Genomic DNA, 13,092 nt, shown 5'->3' with positions numbered 1-13,092 from the left:
CATGAGATCAAGACCATCCTGGCTAACACGGTGAAACCCCATCTCTACTAAAAATACAAAAAACTAGCCGGGCGTGGTGGCGGGTGCTTATAGTCCCAGCTACTTGGGAGGCTGAGGCAGGAGAATGGCATGAACCCAGGAGGCGGAGCTGCAGTGAGCCAAGATGGCGCCACTGCACTCCAGCCTGGGCGACAGAGTTAGACTCTGTCTCAAAAGATAATAATAATAATAAAATAAAAAAACAGGGGATGGGGCTTTTGTACTTCTAAAGGCTCCTAAAAGTAGAGTGATAGTTGTGAATCACTAGGTCAGAGAAATTTCAAGAGGGAGAGGTCATGTAGGATTGAGGATCAGGAAAAGCTCATGAGAAGGAGGTACTCACTGTTGAATCTAGGTGGTGGTAAGTGAGTGTTCAATGTATAGGGCTTCCTGGTTTTTTCCATATGTCTTAAACTGTTTATCATTAAACACTGGAGAGAAAAAGACTATTCAGGTACCTGCCTAGTCGCTGTTGTGATTTGCTTTTACAATCCCTTCTCAGAACATACACACATACACCCCTTGAAAATCTCCAGTGAAGGAGCTACATTACAGAGCAACTAATGTTACTTTACTCACATTTAATACAACCGGTTATTCCTCCAGCCCTGGAACAACTCATGGTTTGTCTGTGAACCATGTATGTAGGGGGCATTGTAAACACTGTATGGCTGACCCTCATGATCCACTCCAAATCTCTCCCACGGAGTAGAAACACAGTTAGAAGCTTGGGGGAGTTAATTCATCCACTTGCCAGCTGAAAAGTAAATATATGAAAAATGAATGGTAACCAACAGGCCACAAGAAGTCTTACTGCAGGATTCTAGCAAAAGACTTCTGATTTGTAAGATGGAGTCACAGGAAGTCAGCACTTTTCCTGATGCTCAGAAACATGGGCGCAGATTACCCAAGAGGCAGCAGGGCTTAGTGCACTGGCTCAATGTGTGGTCCCTGAACCTGCAGCACTAGCATCCCCTGGGAACTTGTTAGAAATAAAAATTCTCAGTCCCCATCCTAGGGCTACTGAATCAGAAACTGCAGGGGGGAGGCCCAGCAACCTGTTTGAACAAGGCTTCCAAGTAATTCTGATGCACACTAAAGTTTAACAACTACTCAGTGGCTAAAAGCACAAACTTTGGAGACAAACTGTTCAAATTACAGTCCCCTCTCTTAGTTATCTTATCTACTTAGATATCTTAGTATCTGTGTCTCAATTTCCTATAAAATCGATATTATAATGGCCCTTATAGGGCCATTGTGAGAACTAAACAAAGTTACTAATGGGAAACATCCTATGGCTTTGAGGGGAACCAGCCTGGATGAGGCTGACACTGTAGAGAACAGGTTAGACTGTGGAGACGAAAGAACCCCAGTCCTTGGTAAGCTTATGGAGCTGAAGGACCAACCCCAAAGTGCACCCTCTCTCTGAACTTCCTTTTATATGGGCTAAGTTACTTATTGTTTAGAACAACCTAAATTAGGTTTACTGTTGCCTGTGGCCAAAAGCATTGTATCTAACCAGTGGGTGGGTACAGTGATGGCCCCAGTGAATCATGCCTCCCTGTTTCTACCCTTCATGCAATCTCCTCCTAAACTAACCCTGGGCTTGGCTATGGGACTTGCTTTATCCAGTGGGACATCAGCAAACATGATGCAAGCAGATGTTTGAGAGGCATTTGAGTTCAGGGCTGGCCTTCTCTCTGTGCAAGAAACCTTGAGACCACCATATGAATAATCTGAGCTTACCTGCTGAAGAGGCCACATGGAGGAGAACCAGGAATCGAAGCATCCCAGCCAACCAGGCTGTCAACCACCAGACAGGTTGAGACCATCCGGCTCTAGCTGAGCAGCCTACAGCCACATGTGGATGCCAAGAGGATCAGCCCAGCCATGCCGGGCCTACTTGCTGACCCACAGGATTTTGAAAAAATGATTACATTTTAAGCCACTAAGTTCTTTTTTTTTTTTTGAGACGGAGTCTCACTCTGTCACCCAGGCTGGAGTGCAGTGGCGTGGTCTCAGCTCACTGCAACCTCCGCCTCCTGGGTTCAAGTTATTCTCCTGCTCCCACCTCAGCCTCCCAAGTAGCTGGGACTACAGGCGTGTGCCACCACATCCGGCTAATTTTTATATTTTTAGTAGAGATGGGGTTTCACTATGTTGGTCAGACTGGTCTCGAACTCCTGACCTTGTGATCTGCCCGCCTCGGCCTTCCAAAGTGCTGGGATTACAGGCAAAGGCCACTGCATCTGGCCTAAGCCACTATGTTCTTTAGGCCACTAAGTAGGTACACAGAAGTGAAGTGCTACCATAACAAAATGCCTAAAACATGTGGTATTAGCTCTGGGAGCAGGACATGGGCAGAGGCTTGGAAAGCATCCAGGAAAACTATTAACACAGGCTGGAAAAGCAGTAAACAAACTGCTAGTGGGAACTGGAAAAGGAGTGAGGAAACTGATATGGCAGCTTGAACAAGGCAACTCGTATTATATATTACCAAAGCTATTGCCTGCATGAACTTGGAAAACAGAAAATATACCTGATGAACTTTTGGATCTAGCTAAAGAGATCTCCAGAAAGCCTGTTAAAAGCTTCAGTTGGGCTGGGCGTGGTGGCTTACATTTTTAATCCCAATACTTTGGGAGATCAAGGCAGGCGGATCACCTGAGGTCAGGAGTTTGAGACCAGCCTGACCAACATGGACAAACCCCGTCTCTACTAAAAATACAAAATTACCCAGGTGTGGTGGTACATGCCTGTAATCCCAGCTACTTGGGAGGCTGAGGCAGGAGAATTGCTTGAACCTGGGAGGCGGAGGTTGCAGTGAGCCGATACTATACCATTGCACTCCAGCCTGGGCAACAAGAGGGAAACTCTGTCTCAAAAAAAAAAAAAAAAAAAAAGAATTCAGTTGGATGTTTCTAGCAACATACAATAATATCCAGAAACAGAAGAGCTGAAGAAGTAATTATACAGCTTGCAAGCATAATTTAGAGGAAATATAGACAAGTCAGGACTTGCTAGCTTGGAAATAAAATTGTTTTACATCTTCAGTCTCTCCAGCTGGCACATGTCTCAAAATAAAAAGATAAACTCAGATTAAAGATCGAATCAAGAGTTTGCCTAAAAGACCCAAACTTTAGGACCTCTGAAGTGTTAAGGGGATGCCTAGTGGAGTCTCCAAGCTAGACAAAAAGACTTCTGAGATTCGTATGGGCATTGTCCCATAGCACCGACATCTTGCCAAAGATGAGAGGCCTATTTGACTGTGATTTCAGCTTTTGCTTAATAGAGCAGTCCCAAATGTGGTACATGGGAAACCCATAGAGCTTTCAAGGAAGTCCGAAGGATCTGAAACAGTTAAAAATGAAAAGGCCTCCTCCATGCCTAATTCCTGTCCTTTCTGAATGCGAGCATCTACCGTAGTGTCTCTCACCGCTGTATGTTAGGTAGGGAGTGTTTGGGGTGGAGGGAAACAAATGACTTGCCTTTTTAGTATACAGGTATCTGACTTAAAAAGGATCCACTGAAGAAGCTTTAGCCACATCCAGACTGTCACACAAAAGCTACTGGACTTTTGAATTTGAAGATGAAACTTTTGGGGATCTTGGGAGGGGGGTGAGTTTATCTTGCACACGGTAAGGGTATGAATCATTGGGACCAATAAATCATGTCTCCCTGTATCTACTCCCTTATGTTATTCCCTCCTATGATGACTCTGGACTTGGCCATGTGACTTCCTTTGGCCAAAAGGACATCAGTGAACATGACAAAAGCCAAAACGTTAAAAGTACTTGTTAACTGGGGCTGTCCTCTCTTCCTGTGTAGAGAAACCCAAGACCGTTTGACCAAGCCCAAGCCCACATGGAAGAGAACCAAGAAGAAACTAGGCACCCCAGCCAACCAGCCTCCTGTCACGCATGGATAGTCCTCCAGCCCTGGTCAAAATGCCAGCTGACTGCAGCAAAATGACAAGACCAGGTGAAACCTGCAAAACCTACCTGCACCCAGCCCAAAATATGAACCTACCCAATTATGTGCTAATAAGTGATTTTGTTTTAAGCCATTGATGTTTAGGATTGTTTATTATACAGCAAAGGCTGATACACTGATAGAGCGATCACCTTATATGAAAAATACTTGGTGACTAACGTGACCGTTGGCTTGCTGGGATGCCCATGATGTCAGAAACTCCTAAGCTAGTCTTGGAGAGCAGCAGATTCAGTCTTCTTCCTGGGAAGACTCCTGGGCATGAATTCATTAAATGGGAAAGCGAACAACAGATTAACCTGACCTACTTTTATTTTTCTCCTCTTTTTTCAGCTGAGTGGATAAAAAGTAAATGTATCTAAGTTAAAAGTATACATAAGCCGGGCGCGGTGGCTCACGCCTGTAATCCCAGCACTTTGGGAGGCCGAGGCGGGCGGATCACAAGGTCAGGAGATCGAGACCACGGTGAAACCCCGTCTCTACTAAAAATACAAAAAAAAAAAAAATTAGCCGGGCGCGGTTGTGGGCGCCTGTAGTCCCAGCTACTCGGGAGGCTGAGGCAGGAGAATGGCGTGAACCCGGGAGGCGGAGCTTGCAGTGAGCTGAGATCCGGCCACTGCACTCCAGCCTGGGCTACAGAGCGAGACTCCGTCTCAAAAAAAAAAAAAAAAAAAAAGTATACATAAGATGACTCCCCTGTGATAACAATAAACACATTTTCAGAATGAACAATCAGAACATGATGTCAGACAACAGGATAAAACATTTGAAATGAGGACTATTCTAAATATCTAGGATACTGAAATGAGGCACTAAAGGTTTCTGAAAAGTGATGTTACTGCAATGTTGGGGAAAATGAGGATTACAGAAACATGTAGTAGGTGGCAAAGAACCAAGTCAACATTTGGAAACAAATCAGGGCACTATGTGAGCTTTCACATGAGAGAAGAAAGAAATCTGAGTTGACAGGTCTACCCTGGTAATCAAAATCTGCACAGTGTAATAATTAAAAAAAAGACAAATAAAAGTTGCATAGTAGGGCTGGGCGTGGTTGCTCACACCTGTAATCCCAGCACTTTGGGAGGCCGAGGTGAGTGGATCACCTGAGGTTAGGAGTTCAAGACCAATCTGACCAACATGGTGAAACCCCATCTCTACTAAAAATACAAATGAACCAGGCATGGTGGTGCATGCCTGTAATTCCAGCTACTTGGGAGGCTAAGGCAGGAGAATCACTCGAACCTGGGAGGCAGAGGTTGCAGTGAGCTGAGATCATGCCATTGCACTCCAGCCTGGGCAACAAGAATGAAACTCAGGCCAGGCACGGTGGCTCAAGCCTGTAATCCCAGCACTTTGGGAGGCCGAGACGGGCAGATCACGAGGTCAGGAGATCAAGATCATCCTGGTTAACACGGTGAAACCTTGTCTCTACTAAAAAATACAAAAAACTAGCCGGGCGTGGTGGCGGGCACCTGTAGTCCCAGCTACTCAGGAGACTGAGGCAGGAGAATGGCGTGAACCCGGGAGACGGAGCTTGCAGAGAGCCGAGAGCCGGCCACTGCACTCCAGCCTGGGGACTCTGTCTCAAAAAAAAAAAAAAAAAAAGAAAAGAAACTCCATCTCAAAAAAAATAATAATAAATGAATAGAATAAAATAAAATAAAAATTGCACAGTATAAAGCAACACATGGTGAAGAAGGGAGTCTCAGAAAAGAAAGAAATAATTGGAAGTTCAAATTCTTTAGAACTGGCAGGGTTCACGGCTGGCCGCAGTGCTCATGCCTGTAATTCCAGCACCTTGGGAGGCCAAGGTGGGTGGATCACTTGAGGTCAGGAGTTTGAGACCAGCCTGGCCAATATGGTGAAACCCTGTCTCTACTAAAAATACAAAAATTGGCCAGGTGTGGTAGTGGGCGCCTGTAATCCCAGCTACTCAAGGGGCTGAGGCAAGAGAATCACTCAAACCTGTGAGGCAGAGGTTGCAGTGAGCTTAGATCGATCCCAGCCTGATGCAGTGGGACAGAGTGAGACAGCGAGACTCTGTCTCAAAAAAATAAGTAAAAAAATAAAAAATAAAACAGCTGGGCACAGTGGCTCACACCTGTAATCCCAGCACTTTGGGAGGCCCAGGCGGGCAGATCACGAGGTCAGGAGATCGAGATCCTGGATAACACGGTGAAACCCTGTCTCTACTAAAAATACAAAAAATTAGCCGGGTGAGGTGGCGGGCGCCTGTAGTCCCAGGTACTCAGGAGACTGAGGCAGGAGAATGGCATGAACCCAGGAGGCGGAGCTTGCAGTGAGCCGAGATCGCACCCCACTGCACTCTAGCCTGGGCGACAGAGTGAGACTGTCTCAAAAACAAAAAACAACAAAAAAGAACTGGCAGGGTTCAAATCTCCAACTGGTGTGGTTGCCCAGTGCTTCAAAACAGTCATTTCTATTCACCTTGTCATATATTGTTTTGAGAATAAAAACCTATATAAGAATTTCCTGTACAATGCTGATTATAGAAGTATTATTTGCAACAGTTAAATATTGGAAACAGGAGTCCACAAATTGGGAAACAATGGATGAGTTCATCCATTCAATGGATTACTATGGAAATTATTTTCAGTGGGATAAGTACTGGCTGTTCCTACACCTTTAAAAATCGGGCTGGGTACATACACTGCCAGTAACTTTACTACATTATGATTTTACCATTAGGGCCTGTCAAAATATGTGTTTGTAGGGGTGTGTGTGCATATAAAATTAAATTAAATCCCAGTGAGAAAGGAATCCTAAAACAAAAATGCAAGACTCCTGAGTGTGCAGGCTGTGTTTTACCCATCATTAACTGTTATCTACTGAGTGTTCTGCACATAGCAGACACTCAAGTTTGTTGTATGGCATCAAGGAAAAGGAAAAATGCTAAGGAAAAAAATAACATAATGTGCCTGCTAGTTCATCTCATTGTTACAAATTTAACACAAATTTTAATTTATCTTCTTAGGCAAAGGTCCTTGGCAGTAACACCTAATGTCCTAAGATAGTCTTGCTTTGATTATTTTGTATAATTCAGATGTCATGCATATCAAGAGTACCTGGATATTCGACCCAACGCCCCTGAAATATGTGATTAATCACATGCCTATAATAACACACCAAAGCAAACAATGGAAACTCCTTTGTTACTTAGTTCCTTCAAATCATTTATTTAAGGTTGTGATTCCTTCACGCACCAAACATTTCATGTGTGCCAGACATGAGAGGCACAGAGGTTTCATCTTAAACAACTATTTAAATGCTCATGCCCTTTAATTTTTCCTAAGTAAATATTCTGTTAAAAAGCTACATTGAAGAACATGTCGTTTCTGTTTCTGTACAGGATGCAGTTCCGGGTGGACCTACTGAGAACAAAGAAGGTGGCAAAGGAAAAGTCAGCTACCACAAACTTCTGACTTTTCCCAGCCAATCAGAAAGAATGTTTCCCTGATAACACTGGGAGAGGTGAAGAAAGTACACACAAAAAGGCTGGGTGCGGTGGCTCACGCCTGTAATCCTAGCACTTTGGGAAGCTGAGGTGGGCAGATCACCTGAGGTCAGGAGTTTGAAACCAGCCTGGCCAACATGGTGAAACCCCATCTCTACTAAAAATACAAAAATTAGCCGGGCGTGGTGGCACGCGCCTGTAATCCCAGGTACTCCGGGAGGCTGAGGCAGGAGAATCGCTTGAACCCAAGAGGCGGAGGTTGCAGTAAGCCAAGATCGTGCCACTCCACTCCAGCCTGGGCGACAGAGCAAGACTCCGTCTCAGAAAAAAAGAAAGTACACACAAAAAATATTCAGTGTTACCTTGGGAAATGTCCTGAATTGGATTTCTTATGTATTCCTAGTATTAATACTTTCAAATGAATTAAATATTTTAGAAATGAGAAACAGAAGTCTCAGTGTTGCTCTGATAACATCCAGGAATGCATAATCCCCACCACAGGAGTCCACAATTAAGAAATCTCTTTTCCTGTCTAAATTCCACTCAGATTTCTTCATAAGAATAGTGAAGACAAATCTGAAATAACCAAGTTAACCCATATCAAAAATGACTGTTAACCAGCCTGGCAACTGTGGTGGTGCTTGAGCCACCATACCTGGCCAAGGTTGATTTTTAAATATGCATAAGGGGCCGGGTATGGTAATCCCAGCACTTTGGGAGGCCGAGGTGGGTGGATCATGAGGTCAGGAGATTGATACCATCCTGGCTGACATGGTGAAATCTCGTCTCTACTAAAAATACAAAAAATTAGCCGGGCGTGCTGTCGAGCGCCTGTAGTCCCAGCTACTAGGGAGACTGAGGCAGGAGAATGGCGTGCACCTGGGAGGTGGTGCTTGCAGTGAGCCAAGATGGTGCCACTGCACTCCAGCCTGAGTGACAGAGTGAGACTCCCTCTCAAAACAAAAACAGAAACAAAAACAAAAAACCTTCAGCAAGTCCGCTGGCCACCATAATCCTTATACACTGTAGCGACAGTCCAGCCTCTGAAACTAACTATGCTTCCTTGCCACCTCCCACTGGAATGCCTTCCCCCAGTCTCCAACTTACCAAACCAGTCAGGGGCAACTGAGACAGCCCTACTTCTAGGAGTCCTCCCCAAGCATTTGAAATCACAGGCATCTGTGCTGTCCCTGCCCTTCATCCACATCACCAAACAATTATGCATGTATGTCTCTTTACTTTTATTTAAACTGTTCCATATGTGTTGTTCACAATTAACTATTTCATGAGTGACTGTGGTATGGATGGAACAGAAAGGAATGCTGAGGGAAGACTCCTGTCAGAATGAGCCACTCTTCCAGGACTAGGAATGATCTCAAAGGTAAAATTCAGGTCAGACTATGTTAGGAGTCGAAAAGACCAAAGGGATCATGCCCAACTCAGCATTTCACTGGAGGTTATATAATCAAACAGCAAACTGTTTACCATGAATGCAGGATGTGAGCAAACTCACACTGCACCTGACACCAAAAGGTTTGCTGTGGGCCATCACTGCCTGGCGCTGGGCTCCTTGAAGTTATCTACCAGGAAATCTAGCGCCCATTGTTGGAAGGATGCAGTCTCCCAATTGAGAACCAAATGGCCAACTGACAATTACCTGACATTCATCCCCCTTTTCTCGTTATCTCTTTTACCAATAAATACGGGAGAGTTGTGTAAAGCTCAGGGCCCTTGACCACTAGAGACAAAGTGCCCCCTGACCGCTTCTTCCAAATATACTCTTTCGTCTCTTGTTTTTTATTCCCTTTGTTCTGTCCACCAGGTCCGTGTAGGTTAAAAGTGGCGCCCCGGACAGCGACAGAATCGGATGCTCTACAAGACTTTATCAAACTCCTCCTTGTTCTACAGACTAGTAATGACTAGGACTAGGAATGACTTTGCCCAATACCAACAAGGCAGCCTCCAGGACAAAAGGTAATGGAACCCATTCTGTTGACAGCCAAGATGGAATTACAGGTAATTCTCACCTCTTTTTTGGCTCTCAGGAGCCCTGTGGCCATTTTCCTGGTCTCCTGCGTGCTCTTCCTGGAGAAGGGCAAAGTCTCAGAAGACAGATCTGGGGATGTGAAGAGAAATAAAAGAGTGGCCTAGGTGGAAACTGCCTCCCCATGAGATGAAGCGCAGACCGCTCCAGAGCCCCATAGTTGGGGTCGGGGATGTCACTGAAATCACCGGGGCAGCCAATTCCCATCCAGAGGGGGCCCAGGATGACCCAACACCCTCAAGCTCAGCCGCAAGCTCGGGCCAGGGAGTGAAGCCCTTGTCCCCAAACAACAGAGTGAGGGTTTGTCTCTAACCCTGTGGACTCCAATGAAAAGAAAATGGCCTGGAGGTGCCCACAGGAGAGCGTCCGAGTTCTGAGCCAGCTCTGTGGCTCCCAGCCTGCGTCCCCATGAGTAATACAGGGACACGCAGAGGGGCATGCTGCCTGCCTATAGGGCACTCACGGAACGCGGGTGCACGCTGCAGATCCTGAAGCCGAAAGTCAGGTAACAAGGTGCAGATGGGTGGGAGAGACCTGAAGCGGGAGGCCTTCCCGGATCCCAAAAAGCCTAACGCCGGGCCCACCGACCGGACGGGCTTCTGACGTCAACGCTACACACTGAAGGAGGATAGGGAGGGGGCGGAAGTGACCGCAGAGGCCTCTGGGGATTGTAGTTTCGAAGCTAGAGAGGCGCCGGCCACCACACCCAGCTAGGTTATTTTTTGTATTTTTTTAGTAGAAACGGGGTTTCACCGGGTTAGCCAGGATGGTCTCGATCTCCTGACCTCGTGATCCGCCCGTCTCGAACTCCCAAAGTGCTGGGATTACAGGCTTGAGCCACCACGCCCGGCCCTAATCACCTCTTAAAGGCTGCACTGGTCATCACTGCTGCATTAGGGGTTGAGTTTCCCACGCATGAACTTCGGGGAACACACTCAAACCACAGCAGTCCTCATGGAAACCTTCCAGAAAATCTGTGTGCCTGGCACTCCGGAATCCCTCTTTTCCACCCCTTCTCCCTGCAGCTCTAACATCGTGTCCCTTCATTATTTTCCATCTGAGCATAGGAAAGAACACTTTCCTACATTACACTTTACATTCCTGCATTACACATTACACAAAGAACACTACACCCATTTCTTATGAACCTTTCCTACACTAAAATAATTCCATCACTCAGATAGAAATTTGCAAAAATAAATTTTCATTTTTGACATGAGAATATAATTTAATGGAAACCCTAAAATACACAGAAAATAAAAATAATCACCAAAAATGTTCCATGAATCAAAGCAACACATATAGTGAGATCTTATATCCTAAAATATATAGACCTAAATATGTTATTTTAAAAATCGAGGAAGAAACACAAGGAACTCTATACACACCTTTAAAAATATGCTGTCTAGCCGGGCGCGGTGGCTCACGCCTGTAATCCCAGCACTTTGGGAGGCTGAGGCGGGCGGATCACAAGGTCAGCAGATCGAGACCACGGTGAAACCCCGTCTCTAGTAAAAATACAAAAAATTAGCCGGGCGCGGTTGTGGGCGCCTGTAGTCCCAGCTACTCGGGAGGCTGAGGCAGGAGAATGGCGTGAACCTGGGAGGCGGAGCTTGCAGTGAGCCGAGATCGCGCCACTGCACTCCAGCCTGGGCGACAGAGCGACACTCCGTCTCAAAAAAAAAAAAAAAAAAAAAAATGCTGTCTAGTTTAATTCTAGAATTAATTTGGAATTCTGTTAAGAAAGATATATTTTAATAGGAAAAGTAAGTCATTAATGTATCAAAGAAAACAATCATTCTTGTATTGCAAATAAATGCCCAACCAAGACAAAAAGGCACGTCACATCTTATGGGAAAAGATGGAAATGAGGGTGAGAGGAAAACTGTGACCCTTGAATGTAAGACAGAAAAAAGTCAGGGCAGGATGTTAAGGAATTGGAAATGATTCTCCAAATTAAAGGAATATGAGACAGAAAGAGGAGAGAGGGAGGCAATAGTCTCCCTCCAGGGGTGTGGGGGTATCTCCCTTTCAAAGGGCTGTTTCCTGTATTAACTGACTCCCCATTAAGAAAATATATATATACTGACAAATTATATTGTACCCCATAAATTGTATATGTTTGTTCAAAAATATTTCAAAGAATTTTTTTTGGCTGATTTTTATCTATCTTCTAAATTGTATATATTTATGGGGTACAAGGCCGGGCGCGGTGGCTCAAGCCTGTAATCCCAGCACTTTGGGAGGCCGAGATGGGCGGATCACGAGTTCAGGAGATCGAGACCATCCTGGCTAACACGGTGAAACCCCGTCTCTACTAAAATACAAAAAAAAATTAGCCGGGCGAGGTGGCGGGCGCCTGTACTCCCAGCTACTCGGGAGGCTGAGGCAGGAGAATGGCGTGAACCCGGGAGGCGGGGCTTGCAGTGAGCTGAGATCTGGCCACTGCACTCCAGCCTGGGCAACAGAGCTAGACTCCGTCTCAAAAAAAAAAAAAAAAAAAAAAAAAAATATTTATGGGGTACAAAATGATGGTATGATTTTTCATTACAGTGTGGAATGATGAAATCAAATTAACCTACCCATTACCTCAAATACTTGACCTTTTTTTTGTGATGAGAATGCTATTTATCACTTTCATCATCACCTGCTGATGACATCCATGCTAGGGACAGGAAAGGCTCCACACTCCCAACAGACTCCCTCCAATAGACACTGGGGATGTGAAAGTAGATGGGAATAAAGGAGGAAGAGAGAGCAGTGGGGATGTACATAAAATCACCCTCCAGAGCTGTGCTGTCCAATAAGGCAGCCACTTGACACATGCGGCTGCTGAGCACTTGAAAGACTGCTAAGGCCAGGAGCGGTGCCTCATACCTATCATCCCAGCACTTTGGGAGGCCAAGCCAGATGGATCACTTGACGTCAGGAGTTCGAGACCAGCCTGGACAACATGGTGAAACCCTATCTATACAAAAAATACAAAAATTAGCCGAGTATGGTGGCGAGCACCTGTAGTCCCAGCTACTAGGGAAGCTGAGGTGGGAGAATCACTGGAACCTGGGAGGCGGAGGTTGCAGTGAGACGAGATCATACCACTCACTGCACTCCAGCCGGGGCAACAGAGTGAGACCCTATCACCCTATCTTAAAAAAAAAAAAAAAAGGTCTGGGCACGGTGGCTCACACCTGTAATCCCAGCACTTTGGGAGGCCAAGGCAGGTGGATCAGCTCGGCCTCCCAAAGTGCTGGGATTACAGGCGTGAGCCACCACACCCAGCCTCTTTTTAACTTTTCTACAGTGACTACTAGAAAATCTAAAATGACGTATGTGTCTGGCATTGTATTTCTACTGGAAACCACTGCTCTAGATAGAAATGGTCTCTGGGGAGGCAGAAATATGAGAACCACAAGAGAGGTGGATGGAGGGAAGTGACAGACACATCTGGTGGGTACCTTCAGGTGCTGACAGCGGGAACCCAGGAGATTCGGGTGTGGACAGGCCCCATCTATGCACAGCAGGAGAGGAGCATGGCTGACACTAG

General features: G+C 45.7%; 1 protein-coding gene across 36 annotated transcripts in view; it reads right to left on the bottom strand.

Annotated features, from left to right (window-relative positions):
- Positions 1-13,092, bottom strand: part of ZNF875 (zinc finger protein 875) — a 406,705-nt gene that overhangs the window by 19,083 nt on the left and 374,530 nt on the right. For 6 of the 36 annotated variants that reach the window (XM_077982462.1, XM_077982470.1, XM_077982473.1 and 3 more), the window contains exons 1-2: positions 10,012-10,168; positions 9,532-9,620 (exon numbers count right to left, since the gene is read on the bottom strand). The exons of 4 other annotated variants lie outside the window; for them this stretch is intronic. Coding sequence is in view for 14 of the 32 variants with exons in the window: in XM_015123610.3 (XP_014979096.3) it covers positions 9,532-9,564 (33 nt within the window). In the remaining 18 variants the exon portion in view is untranslated. Of the gene's footprint in view, positions 1-618; positions 797-9,531; positions 9,621-9,861; positions 10,169-10,936; positions 11,057-12,425; positions 12,517-13,092 lie in introns of those variants that run through there. 26 more of the 36 variants (XM_077982453.1, XM_077982466.1, XM_077982456.1 and 23 more) reach the window with 13 other exon arrangements.

This window comes from Macaca mulatta, chromosome 19 (assembly GCF_049350105.2).
Source record: "Macaca mulatta isolate MMU2019108-1 chromosome 19, T2T-MMU8v2.0, whole genome shotgun sequence".
NCBI lineage: Eukaryota > Metazoa > Chordata > Mammalia > Primates > Cercopithecidae > Macaca > Macaca mulatta.
The sequence above is the reverse complement of the archived record's forward strand: the minus strand, read 5'-3'. Positions and strand labels throughout refer to the sequence as shown.